This window comes from Mya arenaria, chromosome 3, assembly GCF_026914265.1.
Source record: "Mya arenaria isolate MELC-2E11 chromosome 3, ASM2691426v1".
Lineage (NCBI taxonomy): Eukaryota > Metazoa > Mollusca > Bivalvia > Myida > Myidae > Mya > Mya arenaria.
Window position 1 is genome coordinate 73,180,169 of NC_069124.1, and position 20,625 is coordinate 73,200,793.

Sequence of the window (20,625 nt, forward strand, 5' to 3'; positions counted from 1 at the left end):
AGGACTAGGATACAATGTGAATAAGGTCAATCATTAAATAATCACTTTACATACAAATACAATGTAGCTGATTTACTAGGTATACCCTGTATATGGTAAGTGAGTATCATACTAGTAACTGACTTAAAAATGTGTTGCTTTCGAAGACGGATCGTGTGATTAGGCTTCGTCTGGTGGTGTCAATCCGATATCTGTTGTGTTTGTTTGTAGAGGGTCAGTGATTCGCCAGCAGGCACTGGCGTCGTTTGCAGGGCGTCATTGGAACACTAGTCAGTGTTCCTGATGGATAGCAGTTGCCGAGAGCTCTGAACGATCAGGATGGAAACGTGCATGACAGATAATGGTCTGAAATGTCTTGGAATTTGATTCATGGTGAGTGGATTAAACTTAGTTGCTTTTGAGGTAAACCTTGCAACATGTTCATGTGTTTGTATAAATAGAAAATGTTAAAGTACAATTCCAAAATAATCGGTATTAAATGTGAAACAATTCTATTAAACTACTATGTTCATATAATGTATGTTTTAGGATAGTGTTCTTAAGACTGTTTGCTATAATCAAAGACGACATAGGTACATGTTTTAATATTCGCATGTTAAATAAGTTATAAAAGTATTTAATCCTTTTTTGTATAAACGGTATTTATTCAAAACACTCGACCTTATAATATCTGACGGATTGAAGAGAAAGCTTTTTGTAAATAGAATGTGATGTGTTTGTCTTAATTCCAAGTTAATGCAATTCTATACTTCTAAAAGATGCACCCTTACTCCCAAATAAGATTTACCAAAATTAATAATATTGTTTTAATAATCCAAAAAAGGATGAATAAATCTCGAAAACAATGGTTTTTATGAAGGATACCGAGTTTAATTTGAAATTAATGAGCATAAAACACGGTATTTCTTCCTTATGAGACTATGTAGACCGCAGTAAATCTTTTAGCATTCACTTATCATTTAATATTTTTGCGCTTTCTGCTATAACATACACGATTACAATCATATATTCAGTAATTAATAGTTTCAATAAATGCATTATTTAGTAAGTAGTTAAAGGTTTATCAGTTAAATTTGATGTTTGTTATACATGTGTATGTATTGATTTTGAATAAGAGTGTCACGTTAAGTATATATTAACCATTATCACTGACATTGTCTGTCTACTGGTATTTGGCAAACTGTTTGGTTCATCAATATTCGAATGCTTGTGTAATGTTTGTTTTATTAAACTTTGTGTGTGACTGATTCATTCATTTCACTTTTGTTTTCATATGCAATTGTTTGAATCAACACCCACACATTTATTGAAAGAAATTACGTTTGGTATTCCACTTTATATAATACTTACATCAATCATATTGTTTTCCATTCGGGCGGCATTTCTGTCTTGGGTTCATCGGTCTCAAAATATTTCTATAGTATCTTTGAACCGGAAAGTAAACACAGAATGTTACCGTCATTGGCGATTTTATCAAAGTCGTTTGGCAGCTTCATACAAAGAAATACAAACATCTCCACCAAATTTATTAAACTCGAATTATCATGAAGAATTTAACCAAAACAAGTGACTGTCTTGAAAAACAATCATCCCGGTATCACAAGGAACTAACCATGTTGGACCTGTCAGTGCATTGTCTGGACTCTTCTACTAATTTTGGCGGTACTCCAAATATTGCTTTAATTTTGATTATATCTAAATATACACAGCTCTGCATACCATAGTTCATTTACTAACACATACATGGACGGATTAATATACGAAAGGATGAAAATATATGTACGAGTATGATAACGTAGGACTAAAGTTGGGCTATTGTTATTGCCCCGTGACCGTCGTTGTCCGTCGTGGTCATCGTTGTAACGTTTGCTTGTAGGCAAGTATCATTTTGCATTGATCTTTTTGAGTAGTTTTGCCGATTGAGTTGCTACGAGATATTAATATTCTTACGCTCAAGATAAAACGTTTTGTGTTTATTTTATTATAATTATTGTTGTCGACCTCTAATGACTTATTTCTAAGTTTACACAATTAAGGACAGGTAGTATAAATACTGGGTCTATATCTCTATGATATGGAAAATACTCGAAATATAAGGTAAAACTAATGTTCAAGTCATGCCCCGACGTTAATAACTGATTAGAATATACTTTGTAGCATTGATATTCATCTCTGCAAGGCGTCTGCGTATGTCTTCCGAAAATATCCTCTTGAGAACCATAATAAATGGGACGTTTCCTTTTTCTTTTTTTTAAATAAAAGTATTTCAAAATATATAAAAAAAATATGTTTCAACATTGGCAAAGTTTTGGAGTTCATTCGCTCTGCACACCTGTATGAGAGGAAAAAAATGCGCATGTGTTCCGAAAATATCCTCAGGAGTATCATAATAAATGGGGACATTAAGTTTAAATTTGCTCGTTTTGTAGATAGTACTAGATACCCCCTGTATCTGCTTTTCGTTTAGTTTTATATCTAAATTATTTTTATAATATCGGAGATAATTGCTCTCATGTATACTAATGCATACATAATTCATGTTTACTTTTTATAAGACATTTATTAATGTGTGTACGTGTTATGCCCTTTTTAAGTAGAGCGATAGAAAGTTAATTTTAGCAAAGACTAAAAAAGAACATGATACAAAGCAACAATGTTTCAGATCATGGGAATATACCGATTATTCATATATTCTTTTTTTTTCAAATAAACAAAGGGTAATGTTGAAAAGTTCGTTATTTTTATCTGTTCAGCTATAGCAAAAAAAAAAATGAACAATAAAAAAAGCAAAAACTCATCGCGACTACTCTCTCTGAATGTCTAATCGAATTTGTTTTAGCTCTGGCATACTTTTTACGTATAGTTTATTACTAACAACCCAAACAAATGTGCTCTTTGGTAAACAGTTACTCGCATGATGCTATGGTAGTCAGTTTATAGCGTTGATTACAGTTGGGAGCGAACCCACACCGGTACAACTAACAAAATAATGGAATAATAGAGTTGAAATTAGTTGTCTTTATGATTTAAAGACGTATCTACAACATAATTCCAAAAGATTGTCAAAAAATGAATACGCACATACCATAAGTATGATTGCACAACATGCACATAGTTGAATAAAAACATACGTAATAATAAAATAATATACTTTGGCGTGTTACCATATGGCTTTAGTGCTGAAAAGTGCTTAAACTTTTACGTTCATTTGGCAAGTTTTGATAAATTTGGCAAAATGCCTTAATGCATAATATATTATTTTTAGTTTGTGTGCAGTCTCACAAAACATTAATTGTCATTGAATTATGGACCAGATGCGTGCGTGCGTGCGTGCGTGCGTGCGTGCGTACATGTGTGTGTTGCATGAGCACAAATCAACTTCCAAACCGTAAATGCATACAAGATGCTGTACGTTCTGTTTCCATGTAAGTCTTTTCATCCTTGTAAATAATTACCAACACTAATGTTATAAAGTTATTTTAAGTTGTTATATGGAAACCGTTTACTTTTATAAATATAGTTTTAGGAATGTCTTATTAAGCTGTCATACACACCAATCAAGTATGTATGAAATAGAGTGCAGACGCTGGGCATTGACACAAGTGGATGTAAAGCAATACTCGAGACAATGATACTGTCAGACGCACCTGTATGAGTTTGTTTTGGAAAGCCAATGCTGCCTTCGAGTCAGAGCAGAGCAGAGCAAGGCTTTGGTCTGGCATTTATGTGTTCATATGTGTCAGAATAGGTTATAAACGGTAGGAACTGTGCTATGTCAGAAATACTAACTTTATAGACGTGTAATTGGATTAATATACAATGGTAGGTTGGTTGTGCAGACATTCTTTCTTATTTCATCATTTATTTATTTTTAAAAACACTGAAATTTAAGCAGAAAATTGACAAATGGAACTAATTCATTTTTTGAAAAACAAACGGTTTCGTACTAACTTTGTTCAGAATTGAATAAATACAATTTGCTCTTCAACCTTTCAACGTAAAATAAATATCGGAGTGGCTATAGAATATCTATTATTATGATGATATGATGATAGTTGTACTTGGTTCTTTGTTCCTTTACTATTTTTAGACACCAGGAGTACAACAGTGGCACGGACACTGTCATTTGCAATATACTCTTGACATGTTTTACGTTATTAAACTACAAACGCATTACATAAAGCTTCCGTCTGCGCAATATACTTACATAATTTACTTACTAGAAATTAATTGAGATTTTCAATAACGGTATATAGCTTGTGTAAGGTATGATTTATTAAATTAAAAAGCATAATAGGATTTTTGCTGATTGCTTATTAGATATCTGTGAGTGCTTTCATCGGTGATGGGATCCGCGTCATTATAAGTGGGTATTTAATGTTCGTAACATGCACTGTCTAGTCCAAAATCGGCACAACGTCGCCACAATATTTATTTTCGTAGAAATCACAAATGAAAATATAGGTATACGAGCATTATTTGTTTTATTTTGTATGATATAATGAAGCATTCTTAGTTCACTCAACCTGTTAGTCGCTTAATATTGCCGGAATGAATTGTGTTTACGTGTGAAACGAAATAAATATTTACTCTTAGTCCTTTGTACTCAAACGACATTTCTACATACAATGTTAAACCTGATCGTAACCAAGATACAAAAACATAACAGACAAGGAAGGAATAATTTTAAGAAAACATGTTTTAAGTCAATAACTTGGGCCTGGCTTTGTTTTGCTGCTTTAAATATTAACAATAATTTATTTGTATGAGAGCCAGCAGACTAGGAGAAAATATCATGGTAGGGTTGGTGTTTGTTTAGCGCTCAATGACAAAGTATTGAGCGCGTTCGGGCCAATGTAGGGATGGGCGTGTTTGGGCCAATGTAGGGATGGGCGTGTTTGGGCCAATGTAGGGATGGGCGTGTTTTGGCCAATGTAGGGGTGGGCGTGTTTGGGCCAATGTAGGGGTGGGCGTGTTTGGGCTAATGTAGGGATGGGCGTGTTTGGGCTAATGTAGGGATGGACGTGTTTGGGCCAATGTAGGGGTGGGCGTGTTTGGGCTAATGTAGGGGTGGGCGTGTTTGGGCTAATGTAGGGATGGGCGTATTTGGGCTTATGTAGGGGTGGGCGTGTTTGGGCTAATGTAGGGATGGGCGTGTTTGGGCCAATATAGGGGTGGGCGTGTTTGGGCCAATGTAGGGGTGGGCGTGTTTGGGCCAATGTAGGGGTGGGCGTGTTCGGGCCAATGTAGGGATGGGCGTGTTTGGGCCAATGTAGGGGTGGGCGCGTTCGGGCCAATGTAGGGATGGGCGCGTTCGGGCCGATGTAGGGGTGTGCGTGTTTGGGCCAATGTAGGGATGGGCGTGTTTGGGCCAATGTAGGGTTGGGCGTGTTTGGGCCAATGTAGGGGTGGGCGTGTTTGGGCCAATGTAGGGTTGGGCGTGTTTGGGCCAATGTAGGGATGGACGTGTTTGGGTCACAAGGGTCATATGTCCTAACCGGTATGATGTGATGTAGCTCATCACAGGCAGTGCTTACAAATGTACGAGCTATTTGTAGTGTTTATCAGTGACTGTGTTCAAACTAAACTTTAACCCAAAATATTACTAAACACCTACCAATCAACAACAAAAACCAGAACTAAGTACAGCATCAATCAATCACGATATATTTAAATCTAATGCTCGTATACGTTCGAACGTTGTCTGAGTTGCGTAATAATCTGGAAAATAAGCAGAAACCGGCGGAGTTTTTTTGTGGCGCTTCACTGTAGGCACTTTATTTTGTGTAATGGTTTCCATGCCTATTTATATTTACGAGTTTGTATTTCAAAACAAAGTACTGGCATGTTCCAAAGATTCATAAATGTACATCACTTAACTTCATCCCGTATGCCTTATAGAACCATTTCTACTATTAAAAATAGGCGTTACTACGACAGTTAGTCACACAACATTTGAATCCTACATTCATTTGATGTTATCACTGGTTAGATAAGTCAGATCGAAAACGTGCGGGAACGGCATACCCCCCCCCCCAAAAAAAAAAAAAACAACAAAAAAACAACAACAACAACAACAACAACAAAACATTAAGGCCACGTATCTAGTCAATGGTTGTTCTGAGGCGTACATATTGCCTCCCTGACGTCGCGTAAAATGAAAAATTAAGCTTGCTGATTGGTTGCTGGAATACTTCAATGCGCCTGCCAAATGCCAATCTGTACCACAATAAATGCTGGTGTCAATTAAGCGTTTTATTGCTATGATAAAGCCAAGTGTAAATGAAAAATACAAGTATGCGCTTGATCAAGACCGTTGTTAAACCGTTGATGACTTGCTTTAATAAAAACGTTGAAAGCGTTGAATGTCTGTAGGCGCGACAAACTTGATTTTACTTGTTGTACAGTTCTGTTTTAGGCAATGAAATCGATTCCAAAAGATATTTTAAATGACCCAAACTGTAACCGATAAGTGCCTTTCATTATCAAAGAATAGGTAATTTAAATGGATGAATTTGAATTCAATTAGCTAGTTCCAAAACAGAAACTGATAAACCTATAGAAGAAGAAGAAGATTATATTAACTATAAGCTTACAGCCAACCAGTTACATATAATATAAACATGTACAGTATATAAACATTTCCGATAGAACAACTTTCAAAATCAATCATAATGTATAAACAAAGTAAAGTTATATCACATTTGCTTAAACAGTGTGTGTATACCACGAGATAAATTACGTCATATATGCTACGTCGGACGGCAAAAAATTGCTTAAAATGAAGACTTAAATCAAAGATAACTTTTCATTTACAACACCATTTTAAATGAAACTAAGGGCAGTCTATGCCGCTTAAAGAGTCCCGCATTTGTTTTATTTCCGAAATTTGATGAGGTCCTTAGTTTCATCAAACACTTCGATAAAACCTGTTTCCAAAATAATGTTTTGACAATGCTCCGTCAGACGGCCGTATTCTGAAAAGATTTGTCGAAGTGTTTTAAGAAACTAAACTCGCAATTAAACTCTGGTAAAGACCGAAGGTGGGGCACTGTAAGCGGCGTATACTGCGCTTTGTTTCATTTAAAATGGTGAAGAAATAGTGAAGTTATCTTTGTTTAAAGTATTTTTTCAAATCAAAATATTGCCTTCCGACGTAGCATTTATGACGCAATTTATCACGTGGTATACACACACTATTAAAATACTGAAAAATAGTTCGTGGAGAAAAGTGTCTAATGTCTAAACTGACGCATTTCAAGGCCATTATAGACAAAACAACATAGTTTTCTAATAGTAGTTACATTTTCGCTCGAAATCAGTTCGATGAATTTAGGAATATTTGGATTATATATGTACTAGGATGTATGAACATTCCTTTCATCTCACAAGTGTCAAGTCCAGTATAGGCTATGGACATTTTGGTTATTTTTTTAGGTTAAAGTAATTTTAATTTTCTGCGTTATTGTTTTTAATCAACCATTCCCCTCAACTTATTTTAGATGATTATGCTTTCAAATTCACATAAACGTTGTAATCTTGTGAACGTATTTGAGTAAAGTGGTCTTTTGAATCGCATTATTTCAAATCGCATAACACCATACGTCCTTTTTTGTAAGCCCGACGCATAATTGTTAAACATGTGATGTCAAAAAGTTTGTCCGGATCCCTGATTTCGATTTGAGGTACAAAAGTCTGTAAGCCTGCGACCTACAGCCTTTAAATGGTTATGCATGTGGTATACAAGAAGTGGATCCACGATTTGGCACTAGAGGGGTGCAACGTTGGGACGCAACTTTTGAAGTCCTCATTAACGAAATAGGCCGATGTTGTTTTGGTCGCCCCCTGTGAAATGCTTGGCTGTTTGCCGTCCGCAATTCCTGGCGACATCGATTATTGAAACAAGTTTAAAAGTATCTTGCATGCTGGCATTGTCCCTGTATTTCCATTGTATCCTTTATATCAGCCCCCGCCTACACTTAAGGCTAGCAGAAGTTCATGTTAGCTACCTGTTTGTTTTGTTTCCTGGTTGCATTTCAGTGCATACTGCAAAGCGGGGAACCAAATCACAAACGTTAACGTAAGCCAAAAACACCTTTACGCTGGTTATCGTTGTATTTTTCGTGTTTTTTACATAATCGTTCGTCTTGAAAGGTATTTTTGTTTTACTTTTAATCCTATGTAAAAATGAATATAGGATATAACGGAACGAAATCATTTTTTTCCTTCTCTCAAGAATTTATTACGGTGCAGATTTTCAGAGTAGACTCCATTCTTCCAGCGTGATTGGCATGCACTTACGATGTGGTCCCAGAGGCGTCTGTGGAGACCCCCGCCGTTCATCTTCTCTCTTGACCATTACCGATTTGACATGATCACGCCATAAGCGTAACAACTTGGGTGTCCAAAGCTAATTTGAAGAACCGGCGAGTTTTTGATATATTGATATGAAAATTGCACGCATCTTTTAACCCAGTAGCAAAACATCTCAACTGGTCTTTTGGTTAACGGCACAACATTAGAACTAAAACAGCGTTGTCTGTTTTCGAACGTTGGCAGTTTAAGGGACTCGCTCATGTTTTGGCACCGAAAATGAGTTTTCATAGTAGTGCATCTGAAAACACTGATATTATAATAAGTTCACTCGTTCATAGTGAAATTGCAGAAAAACAATCAAGTTATTAATAAGTATAAAACCCTGGGTGTAGTGGGGAGCCAACCCACGCCGGTACAGTCAATAAAAAAGAAATATGAAACCATATCTATCGCCCAAGAGGACTCATACATAAACTGACGGATAAATTAACCTTTATTGAATACATTGGTATTTGCACGTGATAATGACAATTATCCAATCACGTTGCAGTAGTTAGCTACATATCGTGTTACTATTCCTTTTCAAAATAGTGGACTTCTAAGACAATAGTTGAGCAAACATCAACATTTGTTGAAGGGTTTCAGCCGTCGGCATCTTAATTTTAACAATCCTAATGATTTACCAAACTTTATTTAGTAAATAATCCTTAAATATACATTTTACAAACCATTAAACTTCTGAAGGCATATTACCGCCGTAAGATATCTGTGTTCGCGTTCGCGAATCGTTTCGTGTTAACCACTTATCTCGTGAACCAGTTAGTGTTATGTTATGTTACTTACTTAGTGGAATACGCAAACCATAACTAGTTAAGATGTTAGCCCTCAATCTGTAGTGCATTTATAGATAATTGGTAACACGAATCCTATCTAGTTAACCAGTTATTATGTTACTTATTAAGTGGAATTCGCAAATCATAACTAGTTGACCTGTAAGTGTTGAATTGCTAAAAAGGATAATAGGTGGCAGTTCTGGGCACTTACAAGCCTGTTTTAGTCTTATGATATTTACCTTACCCAAAAGGTATCGCGAATATCAACTAGATAGCTAGATAATTATCGCGAAAATTAAGTGATTAACACGAAACAATGCGCGAACGTTATAAGGTTATCTTACAGCAGTAATATGACACCATATGAAACAGTTCCTTTACTATCCAGAATATTATGCTCTTTATACCACGACATTCAAAATAGTTGTTCGGTCATACCGAACATTCATCCAAGCATTTGGCACAGCTTCGAACCATCCTTTCAAATATACAATAAACTTTGTAAGCATCATCAAATAATGTTATTTGAACTAGTTATATTTAGTTTTATTTTCCATTTCCATTTTTCATCTAACAATTTTCATTTCTATACGTAATATGAACATGCGTTTGCCCGTTACACCAGTAGTGAGGCTTTAGTCTCGACTCATTTCCGTTACCTCGATTTTGTCGAAACCTGATAGTTTATAGAATCACTCTCGAGTCTGTTGAGTACTGATGTCTATTTTGAAAGGCTTTTTTTTTTTAAAGTACCCTTGTTGGGGGTCGAACCCTTAACATATTAGGTGAGAAAAGAACACCTATATCACAAAACCACTCTCGTCCTAGTGAGACTTTATTTTGAACCTCGGCAAAAACAAGACGAGTCATTTGTGTTCGTACATGGGAATCTTTATTGCAAGACTAGTCATTGTTGTATATGTTTCTGTCATGTCATTATTGCAGGAATTCAACGCTTCCAGATTTTAATACTGATACTGACAGTTCCATCCGTGAAAGATCCTCCTCTCATGTCGTCAGTATGCCGTATATTGTGAGATTTATTTCGTATCCGCTGGTTTGTATCCTGGTTGCGGACAAGAGGGGGATGTTTTGCGATGTTTGATATTGGCTTTGTTTCAAACGTATATTGGGTTTTCTGCTGCAGAAGTTATGATTGATCATTCCGATAAATCGTCAATCTTCTTGTCGCGTTTCAAGGATAATACCCTGATTTGTTGTCAAATACCAACCTGTGCGGTGTGATTTTGTTTAGGACTCCGGATAGCATGTGCATGTTGCTATGGATTACTATCAAAATACTAAGCGTGACATACGGGGTATGTGAACTGAGGAAATATGCACCTCTAAGACAAATTAGTACGTATACATTTTCAAGCCTTGCTTGATTGCACTTTCAATGTCATTATTTATCTAATAATTTGGTATGTTTTAAGGTCTTTAAGTAAACACCGGTCTGGTTTTATGTGTTGCTATATATAGCGTTCTAAGAAATGATTCCCATAGCAGGATTCATCAATCGGATTCAAACATAACAGTGTGCAAATCTTGTAAATGTCTTAAAGACTAATAAAGATGTAATTTCTGACATCCATTATGATGCCTTACCTTGCAGAGGTAATTGGTACACGTTCAGCATTACCTTCATTCCTATGCCGTTTACTTACTAACCCATACGTCCATTAGTTGTCATTCTCCTGTATTAGGCTTAGCGACACTAATGACTTGGGTCTTATTCATGAGCCTCTTCTAATAGTGTTTTAAGAGAACGACATTTTCTATACATGACTAAGGTTTGTCTATGCATTTGAATGATACTTGAGTCTTTTTTCACCAAATCAAGTTCGAAAATATGCTCGTGCAAATTGTACTTTCAGCCATTTTTTTCTCGACATTATCCAATATGGATGGGCTACGAGACCGGCCAGTTGTCTTGTGTCCTCTTCATGTTCGTGTCGACTTCGCTAAATATCCGTGTTTTCTCTGATATGAATATACAGATTCAACTACAAACGGTCGTCTGTGAAAAAGAATAATGGATATAGCAATAGATTGTGTATCAAACCTGTACATTAAAAAAAAACTTGTTACTACCTCTCCCCTTCTTTTTCCTATGACTCGAATTCAAATGAACTATGCAACAATAGGGCCGCCCACAGGCGTCTGAGCTGATCATTACAGACAATACAGTCACATTTGTAATCATGCAATAATGCAGACAACCTGTATAGATTAATTATATTTCCAATAATTGCCTACATTATCCTTATTTTCTTGGCAAATAACTGTATAATAATATTGAACTTGTTTGGTATTGCCAATAAAAAGCATGCCTAGTCTTAGTCCTAGCCTGTAAGGGTACTTGTGTCATCTCATGCAAAAGACCGTATATAGTCTAGACATGGTCAGCATACACTGTACGGTCTAATTGCAGACCGTATATAGTCTAGACATGGTCAGCATACACTGTACGGTCTAATTGCAGACCGTATACAGTCTAGACATGGTCAACATTCACTGTACGGTCTAATTGCAGACCGTATACAGTCTAGACATGGTCAACATTCACTGTACGGTCTAATTGCAGACCGTATACAGTCTAGACATGGTCAACATTCACTGTACGGTCTAATTGCAGACCGTATACAGTCTAGACATGGTCAACATTCACTGTACGGTCTAATTGCAGACCGTATACAGTCTAGACATGGTCAACATTCACTGTACGGTCTAATTGCAGACCGTATACAGTCTAGACATGGTCAACATTCACTGTACGGTCTAATTGCAGACCGTATACAGTCTCGACATGGTCAACATTCACTGTACGGTCTAATTGCAGACCGTATACAGTCTCGACATGGTCAACATTCACTGTACGGTCTAATTGCAGACCGTATACAGTCTCGACATGGTCAGCATTCACTGTACGGTCTAATTGCAGACCGTATACAGTCTCGACATGGTCAACATTCACTGTACGGTCTAATTGCAGACCGTATATAGTCTAGACATGGTCAACATTCACTGTACGGTCTAATTGCAGACCGTATATAGTCTAGACATGGTCAGCATTCACTGTACGGTCTAATTGCAGACCGTATATAGTCTAGACATGGTCAGCATTCACTGTACGGTCTAATTGCAGACCGTATATAGTCTAGACATGGTCAGCATTCACTGTACGGTCTAATTGCAGACCGTATACAGTCTAGACATGGTCAGCATTCACTGTACGGTCTAATTGCAGACCGTATACACTGTACGGTCTAATTGCAGACCGTATACAGTCTAGACATGGTCAACATACACTGTACGGTCTAATTGCAGACCGTATACAGTCTAGACATGGTCAGCATTCACTGTACGGTCTAATTGCAGACCGTATACAGTCTAGACATGGTCAGCATACACTGTACGGTCTAATTGCAGACCGTATACAGTCTAGACATGGTCAGCATACACTGTACGGTCTAATTGCAGACCGTATACAGTCTAGACATGGTCAGCATACACTGTACGGTCTAATTGCAGACCGTATACAGTCTCGACATGGTCAGCATACACTGTACGGTCTAATTGCAGACCGTATACAGTCTCGACATGGTCAGCATACACTGTACGGTCTAATTGCAGACCGTATACAGTCTCGACATGGTCAGCATACACTGTACGGTCTAATTGCAGACCGTATACAGTCTCGACATGGTCAGCATACACTGTACGGTCTAATTGCAGACCGTATACAGTCTCGACATGGTCAGCATACACTGTACGGTCTAATTGCAGACCGTATACAGTCTCGACATGGTCAGCATACACTGTACGGTCTAATTGCAGACCGTATACAGTCTCGACATGGTCAGCATACACTGTACGGTCTAATTGCAGACCGTATACAGTCTCGACATGGTCAGCATACACTGTACGGTCTAATTGCAGACCGTATACAGTCTCGACATGGTCAGCATACACTGTACGGTCTAATTGCAGACCGTATACAGTCTCGACATGGTCAGCATACACTGTACGGTCTAATTGCAGACCGTATACAGTCTCGACATGGTCAGCATACACTGTACGGTCTAATTGCAGACCGTATACAGTCTCGACATGGTCAGCATACACTGTACGGTCTAATTGCAGACCGTATACAGTCTCGACATGGTCAGCATACACTGTACGGTCTAATTGCAGACCGTATACAGTCTAGACATGGTCAGCATACACTGTACGGTCTAATTGCAGACCGTATACAGTCTAGACATGGTCAGCATTCACTGTACGGTCTAATTGCAGACCGTATACAGTCTAGACATGGTCAGCATTCACTGTACGGTCTAATTGCAGACCGTATACAGTCTAGACATGGTCAGCATTCACTGTACGGTCTAATTGCAGACCGTATACAGTCTAGACATGGTCAGCATTCACTGTACGGTCTAATTGCAGACCGTATACAGTCTAGACATGGTCAGCATTCACTGTACGGTCTAATTGCAGACCGTATACAGTCTAGACATGGTCAGCATTCACTGTACGGTCTAATTGCAGACCGTATACAGTCTAGACATGGTCAGCATTCACTGTACGGTCTAATTGCAGACCGTATACAGTCTAGACATGGTCAGCATTCACTGTACGGTCTAATTGCAGACCGTATACAGTCTAGACATGGTCAGCATTCACTGTACGGTCTAATTGCAGACCGTATACAGTCTAGACATGGTCAGCATTCACTGTACGGTCTAATTGCAGACCGTATACAGTCTAGACATGGTCAGCATTCACTGTACGGTCTAATTGCAGACCGTATACAGTCTAGACATGGTCAGCATTCACTGTACGGTCTAATTGCAGACCGTATACAGTCTAGACATGGTCAGCATTCACTGTACGGTCTAATTGCAGACCGTATACAGTCTAGACATGGTCAGCATTCACTGTACGGTCTAATTGCAGACCGTATACATTCTAGACATGGTCAGCATTCACTGTACGGTCTAATTGCAGACCGTATACAGTCTAGACATGGTCAGCATTCACTGTACGGTCTAATTGCAGACCGTATACAGTCTAGACATGGTCAGCATTCACTGTACGGTCTAATTGCAGACCGTATACAGTCTAGACATGGTCAGCATTCACTGTACGGTCTAATTGCAGACCGTATACAGTCTAGACATGGTCAGCATTCACTGTACGGTCTAATTGCAGACCGTATACAGTCTAGACATGGTCAGCATTCACTGTACGGTCTAATTGCAGACCGTATACAGTCTAGACATGGTCAGCATACACTGTACGGTCTAATTGCAGATAATCAGCTTACCGTGTTTAATAAAGATTGGGTAAAACGTGGTCTTGTGCATGCTTTAGGTTAAGATATGTTTGTGATGTTTGTTCAAGTGTTCATAGAGACCAGATTTATGGACGGATGTGTTTTACCTTTGTAACCTATATTTTACATGTCACTCTATTCTGACCAAATTTAAACATATGGAAATATTGCTTATACAAGGTTTTCCAATAGATTTTCCTCGGTGCCAAGTTTTCGTAAGACATTATCCATTTTCAGTCAACATGTCTCACATATGATTGAGTACCAAAATTAACGTCAAGAGTTTTAAAATCTGATCTTGACTAGAGCTGAAATAATGAAGACAAATACGTAGAGATATGGATAAAATCTTAAATCTCAAAGGGTATCAAATAGGCTTTCTTTAAATTGACCTACATAAAATTATCTAGTTTTGACCCGTATTTGCCTCAAACGTTTTCTAATCAATTTCCATGAAATTGATCTATGTGTAATTAAGTTAACCATTTGAATTGTGACCTAGTTTGGGATGTAATGTGGCCAATAATATCAATGTTTCAGGCCAACCATATTTTCCTAGTTTCATGTGCGATATGATCCATATTCGATAGATTACTGTCTATTGCATTTTTCATCAATGTTTCAGGCCAACCCTAACCAATATTTCCTAGTATCAAGCGCAATATAGTCCATATTCTCTTTGAAACTGTGTATTGTATGTGTTATCAATGTTTCAGACCAACCAATATTTCCTAGCTTTTGGTGCAATATGGCCCATATTCTCCATGATACTGTGTATTGTATGTGTTGTCAATGTTTCAGGCCAACTATAGTTTCCTGACCGTCCTGAGAAGCATGCGGAACGACACGATGGAGATGCAGACGGCGGATCCGGCCGTGCTCCATGCCACAGCGGAAGTGGACAAGATCATCTCCCCCATCCTGTACGTGTTAGGCTTCCCGGGAAACATCCTCTCTTGCGTGTTATGGTTACGGCCGCGTATGCGCCATTCGTCCGGCATCTACCTGGCCGCACTAGGATTCGTGGACTTGCTGTTTTTGGTCCTCCACGTACTGTTTGAACTATATAAAGTGTGGAACATACAAATGTTTGACGCCCCTGTGGTGTGCGAGTTGTTGCCAATCGTGTACATGGCAACACAATATTTGTCGCCATTATTAGTAATGGGCTTCACTGTCGAGAGATTCATTGGGGTCTGGTTTCCAACCAAAAGAAAAACATTTTGTACAACAACTCGGGCAAAGATTGTAAGTCTCGGTTTGGCAATATTTGCACTCACCCTCGGGTCCATGCAAGGGTATTTCTATCAGTTTAACGATAAGCATCAGTTCTGTGGCCTGAGGGAGGAGGCGATGCGAGGCGGGCATGCGTCACTGTGGTCTATATGGACTTGGATAACAGAAATGATGATTTTCCTGTGCGTACCTCTTTTAATCCTGACCTTCAACCTTCTGATCATCAAACAGGTCAAGCGATTGTCAGAGTTTGAAACGAGCTGCAAGGAGCGGGCGGTGACCACGACGTTCTCCCTGCTGCTCGTGTCTTTCTACTTCATCCTGACCACGTTCCCTGTGTCCATCGTGTACGCTATCCGCTACTGCTTCTTCCCGGTGGAGGAAGAGGCGCTGACCACAGACATGAGCGACCGCACAAATTACATGCTCGCAAAGACCATCGTCGAAGAGATAGGGATGACGCACCACGCCCTCAAGTTTTACATCTTCCTTGCAGCGGAGCGCGCCTTTCGGGACGAGCTTGTGCACGTGGCGGCTCGACTGCTGACGGGACCATGCCGTCGACAACTCGGGTATGAGCACCAGCCGGCGGAGACCACCGTCCAGACAGACTGGATGGAGATTCCAAACGGGGATGGGCAGAAACCACCGGAAGAGACCAACATGTGACAGGGTATTTGTGGAGGGAAACATATTCTTAAAATGTGTGTGTACATAAAGATGTGGATCTGTTTGATATAAATATATATATATAAATAAATAAATATAATTTTAGTCATTTTTGAACAGTCTTCTTATACGGTTATATATATTAGTATTACACTTTAGATCCTGTTGTATTCTGGTTATGTTTACGTTTTACAATGTTTTATTATTTTTACCTTAAACATGTATTCATTTGTATTTTTGTATTTAAATGTGTTGTGAATCAGCAGGTAGACAGGAAATGGTGATATTCCAAAACATGCACTTACCAGTTATTATCTTGATGGCTTTCATTCTCTAATCATGTATTATTAAGTGTTTTGTTATTGAAATAATTATTAATTATTCAAATGAACACCCGTAACAATATTATATTTGAATAAACATGCCATTGTATTCGTTAATTCCTTTCAAGTTTATTTCAACAAGTTGCGAATAAAGTATCATATTACGTAATGACAACAAGGTTAATGTGTAATTCCTGAAATAAATAGTATTACTATCGAATTTTAAAAACGGAAGCTTTTAGGCCATGTCACAGATTTAGTCTCTTGTTAAAAGCACTTGTAGAATCACCATTCTTCGAAATCTCTGATTTGAAAATAAATGGCTTTGCATAAGCCTCGTTTATTCTCGTTTTATTTTCATTTAAGGCTTTGGACGAGTTTTATTACTCTAAATGGCTGGCAAACAGCCGACAGCCCCATTATTAATGGCCATTTCATCTGCTTGGATAAACAATATTGCGGAAAAGAGTCCCGATTCCTTGGCGTTGAATATCGACGCATTCATCTTGTTCTTTGCAAAGAAGAAGTCTTGGGCAAACACATGGATATCGAGTAATGGAACCAGCGTTAATTTGGTAATGTGGACAATCAATGATATCTACTTGGAAAGTCAACTCTAAGTAAACACGCCGTCTGTTAAGAGGTTGGAAAATGTTAATTTCTGATTTTAAGAAAAAAAGAGTTATACACTGTATTCATCGAACAGTTATAAAGCAGTGCCATTATTGAATTCTGATCCTAATTAAAAAGGGGCAAGTATGAATATTCTGAGTTAAAAAGATAAAAAAAAACATGACAGGGATTGAGAAAAGTTTTTCTTTGTTCCTTTATCTAAAGCTGCCGGACGATTGGTGGACCACTTGAAAAAAATAATAACAACAAAGCTGCATGTAGTAACCAGTGTCGATGACACCAACTAGTGATGACAATGTTTATTTCTCATCAGTTCCAGAATTTCTTGGTAAAGCTGAAGTCTTGGATTAACAAAAGACATTGAATCGCACAAGTGTCTCAATAAAACTGTCTTATTAATTAAACAATGTATACAAATGTACAGAGTTGCCAGCATCTGTCTCCGGCAGAACGCCTAGTTTTCAGAATAATTATGGCCGTAGAAATGATGGCAGGCCCAGGGAATAATGGGTGGAAATGATGTGGAACACCTGACGCATCGCCCTGGAGTGTTTCAGAATAACATTATAATTGTTAGACATGTTCAAACTATCAATGGGCGGTAGATGAAAAATGTTATTTTTGATTAAAAACAGATATTTCAGTTAAATGTTGAACTTGGCTTTGCTCGAATGATAAAATACCGGATCAGATAACTTCCAACTACGTCACCATTAGCAAAGTTTTACCTACAGACTTCAAAATAGTTTTATGAACTTTTATCTAATTGAAGAAGCTATTTTTAAGATTTCCAAATGATATCTTTTTCCTTTTTATTTTAATTTAATGATCAGATTAAAAATAAACTTTGTAGATATTAATAATCAAATTCATTAAGATAGTTATGCACGAAAGAACGATGTTAATGAAAGAAGATTTACGTCACATATATTATCTACCGGTGTCATTTTAGAAATCTTTAAACAGGCAAATAACTAACTAGTAAATTTATAGTTATAAAACATCATGACCCTGTATGCGTCGCTTTAGCAGCTATTCTATATAAACAAGTGCGCTACGGAGCGAGCCCCAACGCTCCTCTCTTAAGGACGATGAAGGGCCATGTTTTACTGACGTATTACTGAATACAGATCTATGGGCGTTCTGCACGTGTGCGAATATATTGCAGGTGACAGTACTTTGTTTCATGTGAATGTCTTGAACTGTTTGTCAGTTACGGCCAATGTGAACGTTTTTAAACGCCGATCATGATCAAGATATTCACAATGTCTCGACCTTCAAAAAAGAGCCAGGGCCCCGTTCCAATAAAAATTATAAGGTTCATGATCGTTAATTCCCATGCGTAATCCCGTTTTGGCAGTAACTGCGTTTCATTGAAATATCTCCGGAGCATTTTTCGAGACCCTGACTTTACTGGTGTCCCACAGAACTGTTAAGCAACGTAAGATTTACAAGATATTTTATTGAAACGGTCCATGTGACATACTGGATAAGTAGGTGCACTTTTAATGGTTGAATGTGACCTCATTTTCAAGGTTCACTAACCATGATACACAATTTGTCATATCATTATCTTGTTGTATGGCAGAAACATTTTACACATTAAAACACACATTAAAACATGTAATGGTGTTGGTAGGTCAATAACTGGTATTTCCTAACATGTATGGTCTTGACCAGACCCTAATTGTACATTGCAGCATTATCTATGCATCTACTGTGTCTATTAATGCCTTTCATGAAGTTTGTTTTGCATGGCACCCTTGTCACCAATGCCGCTCTTCAAAACACGAACAAGCTAATAAAAACCAATGTTCCAAACAAAATCTACTGGAGATAATTGCTGGAGGACTAAAGCCCAAGTCAAAATACGTGTGGAGGGAATTACCGAATATAATCCAATTTAAGATACTTGTCACAAGTAGATTTTGTTGTGTCAGGACTGGATCCTAGATGCGTGACATTACTATTAGCATGAACCACAAGGGGAACAACTCAAATTGACTCAATTTTTACTAAACATTCCAAAAACTGGTAACAAAATGGAGGGATTTTAGTGGGTTCCATTTACGCCATTTTAAGGTGTTAAAACCTTAGTTTGAAGCAAAACAAACGACTGATGGTTAAAGTTGATACTTTGATCTTGTGGTGCACGCTATTCTCAAATAAAAAATTGCAAAAAATACTGGAATTTTTTTTTTTTAAATTTTAGATTTAGTTAAAAATGGGTTCAAGATTCTGCACCAATGCAAAAATATAATAGAAGTATAGTTTCATACCCTATCTTTAAAGAAATGCAAAAAAATCCACATTAATGGGCTGTAAGATATTAAAATTTGACCATTGTATACACAGGTTTGGATGCATTGGGATAGAAGAAACCATTCACTTTAGGCATATTAGTAAATATTTTTGTGTATAATAAGTATTTTTAGTGTTATAGTTTGCATATTTTTGTGAAAAATGCTTCTTTTGGTTTCTTTACTGCAGAAATGCTCAATATCAATAAAACCTGAAAAATTAAGTGTGTATAGATTTCGGACGTCAGCTATTTCGGACGAATATTTAAAAGTTTGCTTTAAGGGTTTAGTGTCAATTTATCTACTTCGTTTTGATTGAATTTGATACTATTTTAATTTTTGTAATGAATTGTAAGTGAAATAATGAAAATCTTTATATTAAAACTATAATTATGTATGACATTTTTAGTTTATGGATAATGATTTTTTGGTAAAAGAACCAGTATTCTAATTCAGTAAAATAAAATTTAATATGGTAATATTAAAATTATTTTAGATTTATGGAACTTAAACATTAATGCTTTAACTTGCAACAAGTGTTATTCATTGCATCATACTGGTATCAACATTTAATGTATTTAAAAGAAGTGTTTGGTTAGTAAAGTAATACTAATAGTGTGGCTTATTGAAGATTTCAAAATGACATAAATCATTTTATATTCATACTACAAGCAGAAAATAAAATAATTATGTGATTCAAATACTTTTTTTGTTTGTGTCTCTCTTGTTTAAAGATATAGTAACATTTAAGATCAAAATTGAAAAGTGCTAAGTCAATCCAAGCTGCAATTACATGTAACTTTCATTTCCAAGTTGACAATTCACCAATATTCTATATATAAAATGTATCATTTAATGCTTTTCATAGACAAATATCTTCCAATTGTTTTTTCAAAAGATGGTTAAATAGAATTTATACTACCATGATTACATAAAAGAGTTACAGAAAACATTTTTACAGCTGGTTAACAACA

The 20,625-nt window shown here is 37.1% G+C and overlaps 1 protein-coding gene across 3 annotated transcripts; it reads left to right on the forward strand.

Moving 5' to 3' along the window:
• The first annotated feature begins 249 nt into the window (after positions 1–249).
• On the forward strand, positions 250–17,033 carry LOC128228897 (uncharacterized). 3 transcript variants are annotated; one of them, XM_052940441.1, is made up of 2 exons: positions 250–372; positions 15,292–17,033. In XM_052940441.1, the coding sequence occupies exons 1-2, from the start codon at positions 370–372 to the stop codon at positions 16,393–16,395; spliced, it is 1,107 nt and encodes a 368-aa protein (XP_052796401.1). In that variant the 5' UTR covers positions 250–369; the 3' UTR covers positions 16,396–17,033. The 3 variants fall into 3 exon arrangements, with proteins under 3 accessions (XP_052796401.1, XP_052796400.1, XP_052796402.1); XM_052940440.1 differs by lacking the exon at positions 250–372 and adding an exon at positions 3,686–3,822; XM_052940442.1 differs by lacking the exon at positions 250–372 and adding an exon at positions 10,364–10,508.
• The last annotated feature ends 3,592 nt before the right edge of the window (positions 17,034–20,625 follow it).